The 13,050-nt window shown below is 32.2% G+C and overlaps 2 protein-coding genes and 2 long non-coding RNA genes across 8 annotated transcripts in view; 1 reads left to right on the top strand and 3 right to left on the bottom strand.

Moving 5' to 3' along the window:
* LOC111515381 (uncharacterized) overlaps positions 1-838 on the bottom strand; it is a 239,453-nt gene extending 238,615 nt beyond the window's left edge. For all 3 annotated transcript variants that reach the window (XM_074174676.1, XM_074174674.1, XM_074174675.1), the window contains exons 1-2: positions 681-838; positions 332-630 (exon numbers count right to left, since the gene is read on the bottom strand). In XM_074174676.1, the coding sequence (XP_074030777.1) occupies positions 332-630; positions 681-733 (352 nt within the window). In that variant the 5' untranslated portion in view covers positions 734-838. The remainder of the gene's footprint in view (positions 1-331; positions 631-680) is intronic.
* Positions 839-891: 53 nt separating this feature from the next.
* Positions 892-10,062, top strand: LOC141482088 (uncharacterized). 3 transcript variants are annotated; one of them, XR_012465328.1, is made up of 5 exons: positions 892-1,295; positions 4,576-4,623; positions 4,721-6,109; positions 7,836-7,972; positions 9,880-10,055. XR_012465328.1 is itself a non-coding variant. In XM_074174678.1 (4 exons), exons 1-4 carry the CDS (start codon positions 1,279-1,281, stop codon positions 9,953-9,955), a joined length of 375 nt encoding a protein of 124 aa, XP_074030779.1. In that variant the 5' UTR covers positions 924-1,278; the 3' UTR covers positions 9,956-10,062. The 3 variants fall into 3 exon arrangements, 1 of the variants encoding a protein (XP_074030779.1); XR_012465327.1 differs by having other exon boundaries at positions 909-1,295; positions 4,576-4,720; positions 5,964-6,109; positions 9,880-10,044; XM_074174678.1 differs by lacking the exon at positions 4,721-6,109 and having other exon boundaries at positions 924-1,295; positions 4,576-4,720; positions 9,880-10,062.
* LOC111515380 (uncharacterized) lies at positions 2,462-4,365 on the bottom strand. Its single transcript, XR_002723529.2, has 3 exons — positions 3,532-4,365; positions 3,218-3,476; positions 2,462-3,070 (listed from the first exon to the last, which is right to left on the bottom strand). It is a non-coding gene; the product is annotated as an uncharacterized lncRNA (long non-coding RNA).
* Positions 10,063-10,273: 211 nt separating the features above from the next.
* Positions 10,274-11,840, bottom strand: LOC141482089 (uncharacterized). Its single transcript, XR_012465329.1, has 2 exons — positions 11,659-11,840; positions 10,274-10,692 (listed from the first exon to the last, which is right to left on the bottom strand). It is a non-coding gene; the product is annotated as an uncharacterized lncRNA (long non-coding RNA).
* Positions 11,841-13,050: the final 1,210 nt, after the last annotated feature.

The following is a 13,050-nucleotide window of genomic DNA, read 5'->3' as shown; positions in this document are numbered from 1 at the left end:
ACGGAAGATCATCAACATATTCCAGAAACACTTTATTGTGAGATTTTCACTAAACAGTTCTACAAAATGCAACAAGTGTTTCGCTATGCAATAGCTTCTTCAGGCATTTCGTATACATACTAAATTGTTTAAAAAACTGAAGACATTCGGTACTACAACACAAGATCAGTTGATCTCTTGAACAAACCAAAATACAATTTACTCTACTGTAATACAGTGGGATTAAAATAAAGAATTAGGAATTACTAACAAATCCAACACAGTGCAATATTAATTGATAAGTGACTTAATGAATAACAAAAGTATGGAAAATAAGGAGAAAAATATTTACCAGTGGTAGTCATCAAATTTCCATTACTTCTAGATAAATAGATTTTTGTTAAATTTTTACTGTTTGTTAGTATTCCCAGCATTTCATCATCCACTACTACTGAAGTTAAATCAATTTGTGATGTGTAAACATTTACCACTGCTGATAAAACAGTTTTGAAATCTATATTTCGCCAAAAGTAGGATGAACTTGTGAATCTTTTAAGAATTATATTCTTTAGTTGAAACGGTAGGATCTCCAGCATTTTCACATCATCTTTAATGTACAAAGGCAAGTTATCAAGAATAATTTTGATAGATCTAAAAAAAAAATATTAATTTTGTATACACCAGGAAATAAAATCACACACATAGACACAAGCGTTTCAATATGATTCATTCTCCTTCCAAAAGATTCGATCATTATCAATTTCTAATTTCAAATCTAATTTAAAACAAGAAGACACTTATTAACCTACACAGCTTTGATTATAAACATAAACATTGAGAAAACCAGTGTTGCCATTGTTGCCAATGTAAATTTACAAAATAATACAAAAAAATGGAACAAAATACTTGAATTTTACTCGTAAATTAATGAAAATCCTCACGAAGTCCTCGCACGGGTTAATTTGATCGAGTTACTTGAAGAAACTGATATGTTGAGTGATAAATGTATACTTTATATTTAATCGAATATTAGACAATGTCGCAACTCATATCACTGTTTCACCCGACCCTCATTCATCCAAATAATGAAAAGATATCATTTGAAAACTCAATACAATATTCATTATGAAAAAAAAAAGAGAAAAATACGCCCAGGAATGAACAATGAATTATTAAGAGAAAAATACAAAAAATCACCAAAAAACTTACATTATACTACTACCCAGCAGGATCGATGAAAAGGAGATGTGCTGTATTCTGAAAAATGCTCTGGAACCGTTTTTGAAAAGTGATCAATGAATGGTCACCGTACTAAGGTAAAATGCTCAATATGCATCCTTGCAAAGTTTGCTTATTTGGATATGGTTTTATATTTCTGTATCCTGTGATAGTATTAATTTTGATGTCTATGAACTTGGGACATTAAAAGATGGGATTGTGAATACTGAGTGTTTCTGTTTAAAAATATTGAAGTAACGTCTTTATATCCATGTATTTGATTGAAATATTTTGAATTATTTCATGAAGATTTTCCATATTTGACATATCTCCTGGGAGGTAACGAAAAAAAAAACACACAAAATTGAAATCCAAATGAAACACAACTTAATGAAATATTTTGAAAAAAATAATTGGTTATAAAATATGATAATGATAATTAATCACAAATTACATATCCTATGAAAGTTACAAAAAGCTATATTTTGCAACTACGATTTCCCACACTAATATTGTTATAGTCCGGCACTGAACTTTATCTGTCATTGCTCTTGGTTCTAATATTCTCTCTATATATACATATACATATATATATAGAAACTTGTGGATTCGTTTTCCGATGGCATTTCAGGTTAGCTTCTCAAATTTCTGCTACAGCAGTTGTCGGTTGATTGGTCAAACCACTGATATAAAAAACTTGGCAAGTTGACTTGGGTGTCACACCAATAGGTGGTTCTACTTATGTTTCGCTTGCGTTTACGCAGCTATTTTTATCAAGTACTTTCTTGCTTTTTTCTCATTTTGTCTTCAATCGAGGACCGCCTGCCCGGTACTGACGATGCCCAATAGGCTGAAACAGCTGTCTACCGGTGGCTCTTAAATTGAAATCAATATGGGAATTATTATATATTATATATTATATATATATATATATATATATATATATATATATATATATATATATATATATATCACACTGGTGATGTTAGATGATGCCTGGGAATGCTGGGTCTTCTAATTGAAACCACAAATGTGCGGCTAGCTCCTGTTGACAACCAGTTGTTGTTGTACATCTTTGCAATTGGCTGCACCGCGCTGATGAGGCTAATAGCCAGAAACACGTGTCCGCGGTTTGCCTCCATATTTCTTGAGTATATATATATATATATATATATATATATATATATATATATATATATATATATATATATATATATATATATATATATATATATACATATATATATATATATATATATTCAGGTGAAATACTTATGTATTAACATACGTTTGAAATGTCTTTTGTTGACAGAATGAACTCGTCTTATATGGATATTGACTTTGATAATGATGAACCTAGAGATGGACAAGAAACAGGCATTTCAACACGGACTGATTTAATGATGGAAGAACTGGCTCTAAAATTTGAACAACTGACTGAAAAGACTATATCATAAATTGTATGTTGAGTGTTGTAATATTATTGTAATGTTGTAATGTATTACCAACTTTTATATATATTCTTTATAAATTTATTAATTAAAAGTCGATATTCATGGTACACAGCACATTTATTAAAAAAAAACATAGAAAATAATTATTTCAAGAAAACTCAAAATATAGCTTTTCATACAAAACAAGTTCAACAATTCAAAATATTTTCAATTGACTCTGCCATTACTTGAAGAAATTCCATAGTAATTGTAAACCCACAATCCATTTCATGTACTGGTACAATTGGGAACATCTGTGTCATTGATGGCATTGGCCATACAGCTTCTATATCTGTGCATGACATTGCTGCTTTCTTAATATTTGCATAATCAGCAGCAAATAATATGGCGCCAACGTGACTACAAACTTCACTGTTCTCCTGACCAACAAAGAAGACAATAAACATAAGTCACAGGCATAGCTGATCGTGGATACACACAGTTTCACGTGTATTGTTTCTTAGATGAATTAACTATACCATTAGGAAATCAGAAAGTTGGCATACTGCTAACTTAGAAAAACTTACCTGTCCAACTAAAATGTATAAATTGTTCTCAATCTTTGTTCCCACCTTCACAACGAAGCCAGATTCGAATTATTTATACGATTCCAAACTTTTATATGCCTTCATCTGCACATGCGAATAAAAGCTATGGATAAAATCCAAATACGAATCAATATCCATATATGTAACTGGAGGAACACCATCAATTGAATAATTCAAATCAGAAACATTCAATGAGAAAAGGTCTAAACCATTGACCAATCTCAACTTCGTTATATACCTGTAACACAATGATGGAAATGTAAACAGATGATGGTGTATTTTTTCGAACATACCGTTTAGCAACGTCTGTTCTGTTCAGCAATAGTGATTTCAAGTATTCACTTTCCATTTTGATTGAATTTAAACACCACAAAAGCTCCAAAAATGTGTAAAAACACCACAATAGCTAATGATAACAAAACCAATGATGCTCTTATGACAATAATCAGATTGTTTGCCCTACGCCGCCATATTGGGTCACGTGGTTTGGATTAAGATTCCTAGAAACCCTGGTGTTTCAACGATTAGATTTTGTTTAGAACTATTTGAAGGAACCACCTGTTGCTTTAAACTTTACTTACGAGAGTTTTCCCAAAATGGCGCTATTCTGAATTGTTCGAGTCCCCGCTGAGTCAGTCTAATTAATTATTATCTGTCATTGTCAAAAAGAATTTTCAACTTTTGGTGTTTTGAAATTGAAATTTTTTGTCATCCCAATCCTTACATTGTTCGTATTTTTTATTATAGTTTCCGTTCGTTAGTTCTCAGTTATTTCAGTTTGGTTACAGTTTTCAGTAGTAATAAGGAATAGTTTTATATAAGGATACTTTTTGTAAAATGGGACAATTCTGTATTTTGTGTGGATAAAAATTCGAGTAATCATCTGTATTCAGTGCCAAAGGTAAATGAAACATTTTATAATTATTGTCAATCCACCAATGATTAAAGTATGTTTCTATCAGCCTTCACCAAAAACAAACTTCATATTTTGAATAATCCTTCACCCTTTCAAATCCACCTTCTGCTACTAGAGCAGCGGTCGTCACACTTTTCTGGCCAAGGGCCACACAAGACAACGTGGGTGTCAGCGCCGGGCCGCTTCACTTTAGGTCGCACAACAACTGCGCGTCATTATGCAAGCCGCGCGACCTAATGTAAAGGCACTCTGAGGGCGTTTGCCCACTTGCTTAACCACCTTATGGCCGTATGTAAGATAACATCGTTATAATTATAGCCTAACTCTTCAAGAAGGTCTTTGAATTTTCGATGATTAACTTAGCGGACGCGCATAACATTTATAATACTTACATCTTTCAATTTGTTTTTTGAAATTTCAGATGCCAAAATGTCTTGACGCAGCAAGTAATGAATAGGCAACAAATTAGGTATATTCCATTCCTTCTTCATTTAAGCAATCAAACCATTAATTGCACCACCATTGACAGACAACTATCAGTACATACTGAAATCAACTTTTTACAGGTATTTTGTGTTTTTCCACAAATTCTTTTAGAACTTCCATAAAATAACAACCTCTCGTATGACCCTTCATGGTAATGCAAGACTGCTTGTGATTCCAGTACGTTCAAGTTCGTCAATTAATGCCTCAAGCAAATTTTTTCAAATATCTTCAACATGGCGGCGACAGGTGAATTCAGAAAGCGTAGGGGAGAACAGGGCAATGGGAGCCTACTAAGGGGAAGTTTGAATAAAAACTTTGTTAGTCAAAATTCTTGTTATTTTTTATTATAAAATCTTTTACCTTTGTTATGAGAGAACACTTCAATCATAGTTATAATCAACTGCAGACATTTAGATAAGGTACAACACAGTTTTACAAAAAAAGTCAGTCGCTCCTATTACCCGACAAATGCGGCTATTGAGAGCCCATTAATTTTTCCTATATGAAAAATTTTGAAACGACGTTTGAGAATCGGACTAGCGTCAGTCACCGTCGCCGGATTCGAACGCAAAATCTGTTTTGATTTTGTTTATGACATGTAGTTGACTATTGAAATAATTTACTTTGTCGCGGGCCGCAAAAATACTGGCCACGGGCCGCATGCGGCTCGCGGGCCGCAATTTGACGACCACGGTACTAGAGTGTGATTACTTTCTTAATCATAATATCAAGTTGAAAGTAAACGTTCACTTATGCTTTTTTTCAATTACAACTTTATACCTAAAGTCTATCCAAATCCAAGATAGAGTAAAAGAAAACAAAAACCGTGATGTTCACGTGATCGCCCAGTGTCAGATGGAAAGAGCAGCGTTCATTGGTGAATTCGCCTTCTTGGTACGAGTTTGGTACCAGCAGGGTTGTAATCAGTCGTTTGCGTGTTTGTGTGGCGTGCGTTATAGTATATTGTTTAAAATTGTTTTCCATTATGTCCAGTACAGACACTGCTGATGACACTATGAGCTATCCAACCAGGAAACGATCCAAAAAAAGACATTTGAGTGTTGAGATGAAAGAAGTGATTTAAAATGTGTTCAAGAAAGAGAGTACCTACTTTTTCAGAAATGAAATATCCACGATAGACAAAGTACTCACAGAAATAAATGAAGATTTTTTATTGCCAAGTTTTAAGCGGTCAACATTCCATAAAGTATTGAAACATTTGAATTTTGCATGAAAAAAACGAGGGCGCAATAGTTTATTATTGGATAGAGAGGAAATTGTATTATGAAGGAGAGAGTATTTGACCAAAATTAAATATTATAGGGAACAACAGAGAACAATTTATTATATGGATGAAACCTGGGTTAACGCTGGTCATACTACCCCTAAAGTATGGGTCGATGAAGCTGTGACCTCATCTAGGAGGGCCTTTCTAGATGGACTATCCACCGGATTAACAAATCCTACAGGTAAACTTATATTTATATTAAGACCTGCCTCAATCTCAATATATAAAAAGTAACCCTCGCATTTGTTTTATTTACGTACATACCTCTTCATAACTTCAGGTAAAGGAAAACGGCTTATTATTTGTCACATCGGCAATGAGAATGGGTTTGTTGCTGAAGAGCTGTGGTGTTTCGAATCGAAGAAAACTGGAGATTATCACGAAGAAATGAACGGTGAATCTTTCGAACAATGGTTTTCCAAAGTTCTACCCCATCTGGAAGATAATGCTGTGATTGTAATGGACAATGCACCTTATCATTCGCGACGGTTAGAGAAGATTTCGACAACGTCTTCAAAGAAGGTTGAAATCCAAAATTGGCTGCGATCAAAGAATATTAGCTTTGAAGACTCCATGCTAAGAGTACAGCTACTAAAAATTGTCAAGAAGCGCAAGCTTGAATACCAAAAATATATAGTCGATGAGATGGCAGCAGACCAAAACAAAATTGTCCTTCACCTGCCTCCATACCACTGCGAGCTCAATCCCATCGAGTTAATATGGGCGGATGTGAAGAATTTTGTAGCTCAGCATAACACCACGTTCAAATTTGCAGATCTCAAAGTACTTTTTGATGAGGCTTTGAAAAGAGTCACAGCGGAGAAATGGGAGAAGTGTGTTCGGCATGTGATATCGGAAGTCGAGACAAAGATGTGGAAGCTTGATAACATAATAGAGGCACAAATCGAGCCACTGATAATTCAGATTGGTGAGGATGACACTACTGATGAAGAGACAAATCCATCCAGTTGAATAATTTTGATTAATATTCCTTTTGATTTTTCATAAAATAAAAATTATCAATAAAGAAATAATTACGTCTCTTTTCATATAATGCTTGAGTGCGCTGTGAAAAATCCAATGAAAATCTTTTTATATTACACATATTATCTGCATTTTTCCTGTTAAACTGGAAAACTTGTGCATTTTACTAGTTATTATAAAAAAGTTTTCCTAAGTTTGATATAGCATTGGCGATCAACAAGATGTTGGTTCTGAATACGACCCTGGCCAATTCTTGGGATTTTCAATATCACGTGCGTAGGGCATGTCAATGTTTACATCCACTCTATCTTAGATTTGAATTTGCTTTAGTTGCAAGAAAAGTCTACTCATAGAGTTATAGATACCTACAGATGAATATTACAGTATGCAGATAGATTTATTGCATTTCTACAGAATTATTCTGAGAAGTAAGTAAGTTTACACTTACATAAAATTTAACATCCATTTAAAATATCATTAAATTAATATCAGCATAAAATTTAAAACGAATGAAAAATTAAATTAAAATATCTGATTTGGTCATGTTCAACTATATCAACAATTATTAAATCATAGATTAAGTTTGAAAATCACTGACTGAATAGGGCTCCATGTCAAACAAATAGTTCTAAAAGATCCTAACAGAATGTTGTTTTTGAAATCCTGTGGAAAATTATTGTAGAACTCTAGGGTGTTGTTGTACTGTGGAGTTGTATAAAAAAAATTATTGAGTGGTTAAAAGACTACTCATGTATGATGAGAAATCTAATGTTCGCTTAAATATATACTTGCAGTAATTATTAGCAAATACAATTCCAAGCAACCAAACAGTATGCTTGCTCTTTTAACTTTACTTGTTCTCAATTGGTGATTTGAATGGTTTTATTTGTGCGTTGTACCTGATCAAAATCTGTAATTTATAGGATGAAAACAAGAGGAAACAGTGGATGGATGCTGTCAGGAAATATCTGCCTGATGGTGCTTTCATTTGCTCAAAGCATTTTACCATCCATTTCATTGGTGAGAAAAAGCTATTGAAGGGTGCTAAACCATCATGCATGTGAGTATTCAGTTTCTACAGCACTGCCTATCAATCCTATCAAAGATTTGTATATTTTTTTCAAGGTGCACTTATAGAGAAGTACTTAATTGTACGAATTTCAAGAAAACGTGCACCATTTCCAGAATCAGTTTTCTAATAATTTCTGTAGTTGGAAAGTATCCGTTGAATAAGGTATCAGAAGCAAATGTGATCGCATACAAATCTAGAGAAAACACTTGGTGTTATCAAAATGATAAATATCAAATTATTCATATATGAAATGATAAATAACCCCTTCTAGCTTTACCTATCTACAAAAAAAAGTTCTTCTCAACCGGCTGTTCTCTAACGGTGACCCTCAGAAGTTCACAGTTGGAAACAAACACTCTATGCCATTCATTTCTCTTAAAGATAAAATATTGTTGTTTTCAGTTCAATTCAAGCATATCAATGTCCTACAAATTTCATATAAGGCTCATAACGGACTTTAAAGAAAGTTATTGATAACATAATATGAGAAGAGATATTTATGTATCCATTATTTAATTGATTCATATTGAAAAAGGGATATGTCAAAAATTGTCCGAATGTGTGGAGTTTAGTTATAAAATTTCATATTATTTTTCATTTCAATGATCGGAACTGCTGTTTTGTTTAATATTTTACATCATATTTGCCCTTGATACCAATCATAAAAATACATCATTATTCAATACGGGCTAATAGGTGCTAATGTCATTCTATAAATAAAAGGTGTTTAAAGTGGAAGAAAGGGGTAAAGTTGAAGAACATTTTCTACAAATGTCTGATTCACAGAAAATTAACTTCACCCTGTATTTCCTAATATTTCATATTTGTCAATATCTGTGTAAGCGTACTGCTTACACATGGAAATAATAAATACGGTATTATTATTATAAACAGCCTCTTCTGAGAACATAATCAGAAAGAGGTGTATCTTTTAGAATCTTCATTGTGAGAGGGTTATAATGAAATGCCAGTAGGAATTAAAAAAAAATATAGAAAAGTTGTTATCGAAGAAGGGTTATAAATATGTAAGTATACATGCTAAGAATCACACGTTAAAAGGTAAGATTTTGTTACTGTTCGCACAAGTTTCGACTTCTGAGGCTGCCGTTCGTAGGGGAACGACAGCTGGTTAACAGAAAAACCAATTTTAACCAATGCCATTTTAGTTTAATTGTCCATGTTTATTTACAGGGATCTCAATTTATTCATTTGTATAAAGGTGAACCCCAATTTTTGTTTACAGTACATTATATAAGAAAGAAAGCTTGTACTGTACCACTTATACTACTATTATAATTATTATAGACACATTTATGTGTGTTTAATGAAGGACAATTGAAGTAATGTCTAATGGACCTCAATGGAACATCGAAAGTTATAAGGGGGAGAATTTCTGGACAATCAATTATACGAGATATAATTTTGAATTGATAAACTAATGATTTAGTGTAACTTCGATTCTGAAATCTGCATATAATATTTCTAAAATCGAATTGAATGTATGAACCCATCCTGCATAATTTCGTAATAGTTAGTTTCCTGGCTTTGCCCTGGTCATTTTCAGTAAAAATATTCAACTGCAACTGAGACAGTCATATTCAGTTGCGTTGATGAAGTAATCTTACAGAATAAAGTCGATACTGAAATTAGATTCAATGAATACGTCGTGAAAAGTACTTTGTCAACGCCGCTGAAGGTGACTGTCATAGTTGCAGTCAAAACGTTTAGAGTTTACCAAAGAAGACAATAGCAAAACCTGGAAATCAACCAAAACATTGAAGTTAGTCATAAAATCATACTACATGAGCTATTAAAAATTATCTACGAAGATTGCTGAAATTTTCCCAGATTCAAAGATTGATTTTCATTTTTTTATAACTGGTTTTATTTTTCAGTTCGCAGTTGGACTATCCAGTGGAAAAACTCCCTTTGAAACATGAAAAACTGAAATACTTAAGTCCCTATATTTAGTTCTGTGGTCAGTTTTTTCAAAGAATATTTGATAAAGCATCTGCCAAATATCTACTAAGGATTGTGTGATTATATATATATATATATATATATATATATATATATATATATATATATATATATATATATATATATATATATATATATATAGTTTGAATAATTTAATTAAATAACATGTATTGATCTAAAAGGTAAAACATGTTTCAGACAAGTGAATTGATGGATATAGCCGTTACTAAGTGGTAGAAGATCATCATGAAAAATTTAGATTTTAGACAAGTTCTATTGTGATAGTCATTTTTATAATAAAAATACGTATTTTGATATTTTTTATTTTTCAGTGAAACCGCTCCTAAACTTTCGCTAAACGTTTTTCCTGGTCCATCCTGTAGTATTCTACCCGATTCACTAGACTCTGTCCCAAAACCTACATTGGTAAATTCTAGCAGTATTCAACTAGAGAATATTCCTAACCCTATCTTGGTTTCAAATACTTGACATCCAGATTGAACCAAGATCATTTGGAGGTGATAATGTTCACATATCCATAACAGTTGTTATCATTTTCAGCACTTTTTGGGATGATGAGAGCTGCAGGTGGATGCAATACTCATCCCGAGTCAATTCAAGTTGGACAAATATTCCGCCTGATGTCCCTCTATTTTCTGATAAAACCGCCCAGGGAAAGTAATGTTAGTGGAGGAGAAATGATGAAATCCCTTCTTCATATTGGAGATCTGAAAGAAAAAAAGCAAAAATTTATATTCTATATTGAAATAGAAGAAAATATCTCCGAAACTGAAGAGAACTTTTCAGTTATTGATGTAGCTTTTGCTTATTTCTGTGCATATGTTGCAAAAAAAATTGAAGGCAACACCAAATGTGGAGAATGTGTGGATTCGATATAGGGGAAGGGAACTGAAATATTCAATTCCCTCATGAGAAACAAGAGCAGGAGATTTTTAACATATCCATCACAAAAAATCAAAAGTTTTCTTCACGATGTTGAAGCCACAATATCAAATATTTTTGAGAGGGAACTTAAAAGAAATTGCCTTTCAGTAATTTTAAGCAAATTGTCAAACTTTTCTCCCAAAAATATTGTAGGTTGTGAACTCCACAAGGAAAAATTGTCAATAGAGGCAGTGAGGACATATTTGATCTCTAGATTGAATATCTGCTGTGCTAAAGAGCATGACGTAAGAACCCTCGAAAATAATTTTTTTTTGAAAATACAATTTTTCTGTGAGTCAAATTTCAAAAAATCTGAAAGTATCTGTTGAGATGTGATACTCTCATCAGCTGTATGTTTTTTTTTTAATTTAACTGAATATTTTCAAAAAACTACCTGTATATCATAATTGATGGGCACATCCTTTAAAAAAAGAACTCTTTTACACATGCAATGTAAAAGGTTGTAGTAAGCAACTAAAGTATATCAGATATTTTGTATTTGTATTCTAAAAAAAAACTATTTTCATCACATCTCTTTCCAAGGTCACGTTCTTACAATAAACGGCAAAGCTTTGAAATTCACTGCCTCAGAAGGTGTTCCTTTAGGCTTGCAGTCTGCAGAAATTCAACCATGGCGTTCTCTGACTATTAAGGTATTTTACTTTTCGTGGGAACCTGAATATAAAAGAAATTCCATCACAAGGAAACTGGAAATTAATTTACCACTGGTAAGGACATTAAATACCTACCATTTCACCTCAGATCGATAAAAAACTAACTTAACTTTTGAACGGTTTGACGTAGAAACATGAAAAAAACGTTTGGAGGCTATTACTGATACTATTTTCTGAAAAAAAACACATTGTGATTGCTCGATAATTGGCATGGAGGTCAAGTGTCAAATTAGTATATCAGTGATGAAATCATAGCAAAAAATATTACTCAATGAAATTAAATAAAATAATAATGGAAGATATTTGAATTACACTTTGTTCAATTTATGCTGGAATTCTAAATTTGAAAAACCATAATTACAGAAATCTTATAAAGTTCAATATACTTTTTTACAGACAATAAATAGTTCACATTCTTTCTGAACCAAAGAAGTTATTCAATACATCTCTGATGTTCAATGGAAGGTAATTGATCATCTTACATCCATTGTAAATTAATAAATTTTGCCTTGTAATTTCTCTCAAGTTATTTGCAGAACCCAAAGTTGCACGAGTAGTTCAAGGTGGGACTGTAGTGCTACTTCTCTTGAATAATAATAATTCTTTATTTCCAGTAGGACAATAAAATTGTGTAGGAAGTGTCAATACAATACAAATTAAAAAAAAAGAAGAGAAAAGAGGAAGACAAGCTCATGCTCTAAAACTAAGATGACTAGGTATGCACTATTCAAAGAATTCCTGCAAAGCATACAAACATTTTTCTAATAAATATTTTTTTAATAATTTTTTGAACAGAGAAAAACTATTCAAGGCTTTTAAATAATCTGGAAGGTGATTATATATCTTTGGACCTATGTATTCTGGTCCACATGATGTTACTTTGAATCTAGCTAATGGCAAGTGAAAATGGTTCTTGGTTCTAGTATCTGTTGGTGAAGTTTTAGATTTGTTGTAAATCTTGATTTATTTTGTGTATGTGATTTTGTATATGTAACAAGATATGTATGTATAAGAAAATCAATGTCCTGATTCATGAGTAGAACTGCTAGGTGTGATATACATACATCCATAGTCACTATGAGTAGATGTATTTTGGTTGAATATCTATTAGAAAACAGCTGTGTTTCTACTCATTATATTGTTCTTCTATCACAAGCAACTTTTTTTTGTGACATTCAGAGTAAAATAGATTTTAATTTGTTGCATACTTCTTGTGACACACTGCATTTATATATAACACAGTTACACATTCATTATCTCATGTTTCATTGCTGAAATTTTTTTCCTATCATACCTATATATTTGATAATTTTGTGAAGTTTGCAAATACATTTTGGGAAAATGAGGAAGTTATCATTTCCCAGCTTCATAATGATTTGACCTGTATTATATGTATGTAAATTGTGTGAAAATTAATGATTATAGACATATTCAGCTGATTTTTCAAATGATGAGTAGGTAATTATT

The sequence above is a fragment of the Leptinotarsa decemlineata genome, unplaced genomic scaffold (assembly GCF_025532065.1).
Source record: "Leptinotarsa decemlineata unplaced genomic scaffold, Ldec_3_MD MMD2_tig00000690_RagTag_RagTag, whole genome shotgun sequence".
In the NCBI taxonomy this organism is placed as follows: domain Eukaryota; kingdom Metazoa; phylum Arthropoda; class Insecta; order Coleoptera; family Chrysomelidae; genus Leptinotarsa; species Leptinotarsa decemlineata.
The sequence above is the reverse complement of the archived record's forward strand: the minus strand, read 5'-3'. Positions and strand labels throughout refer to the sequence as shown.

Bases quoted from the DNA above. Each gene is read 5' to 3' on its own strand.
- LOC141482088 (XM_074174678.1), top strand. The intron at 4,721-7,835 runs GTATTTTGTGTT...TGTAATTTATAG, and splicing joins CTGAAATCAACTTTTTACAG to GATGAAAACAAGAGGAAACA. The intron at 7,973-9,879 runs GTGAGTATTCAG...TTTATTTTTCAG, and splicing joins GGTGCTAAACCATCATGCAT to TTCGCAGTTGGACTATCCAG.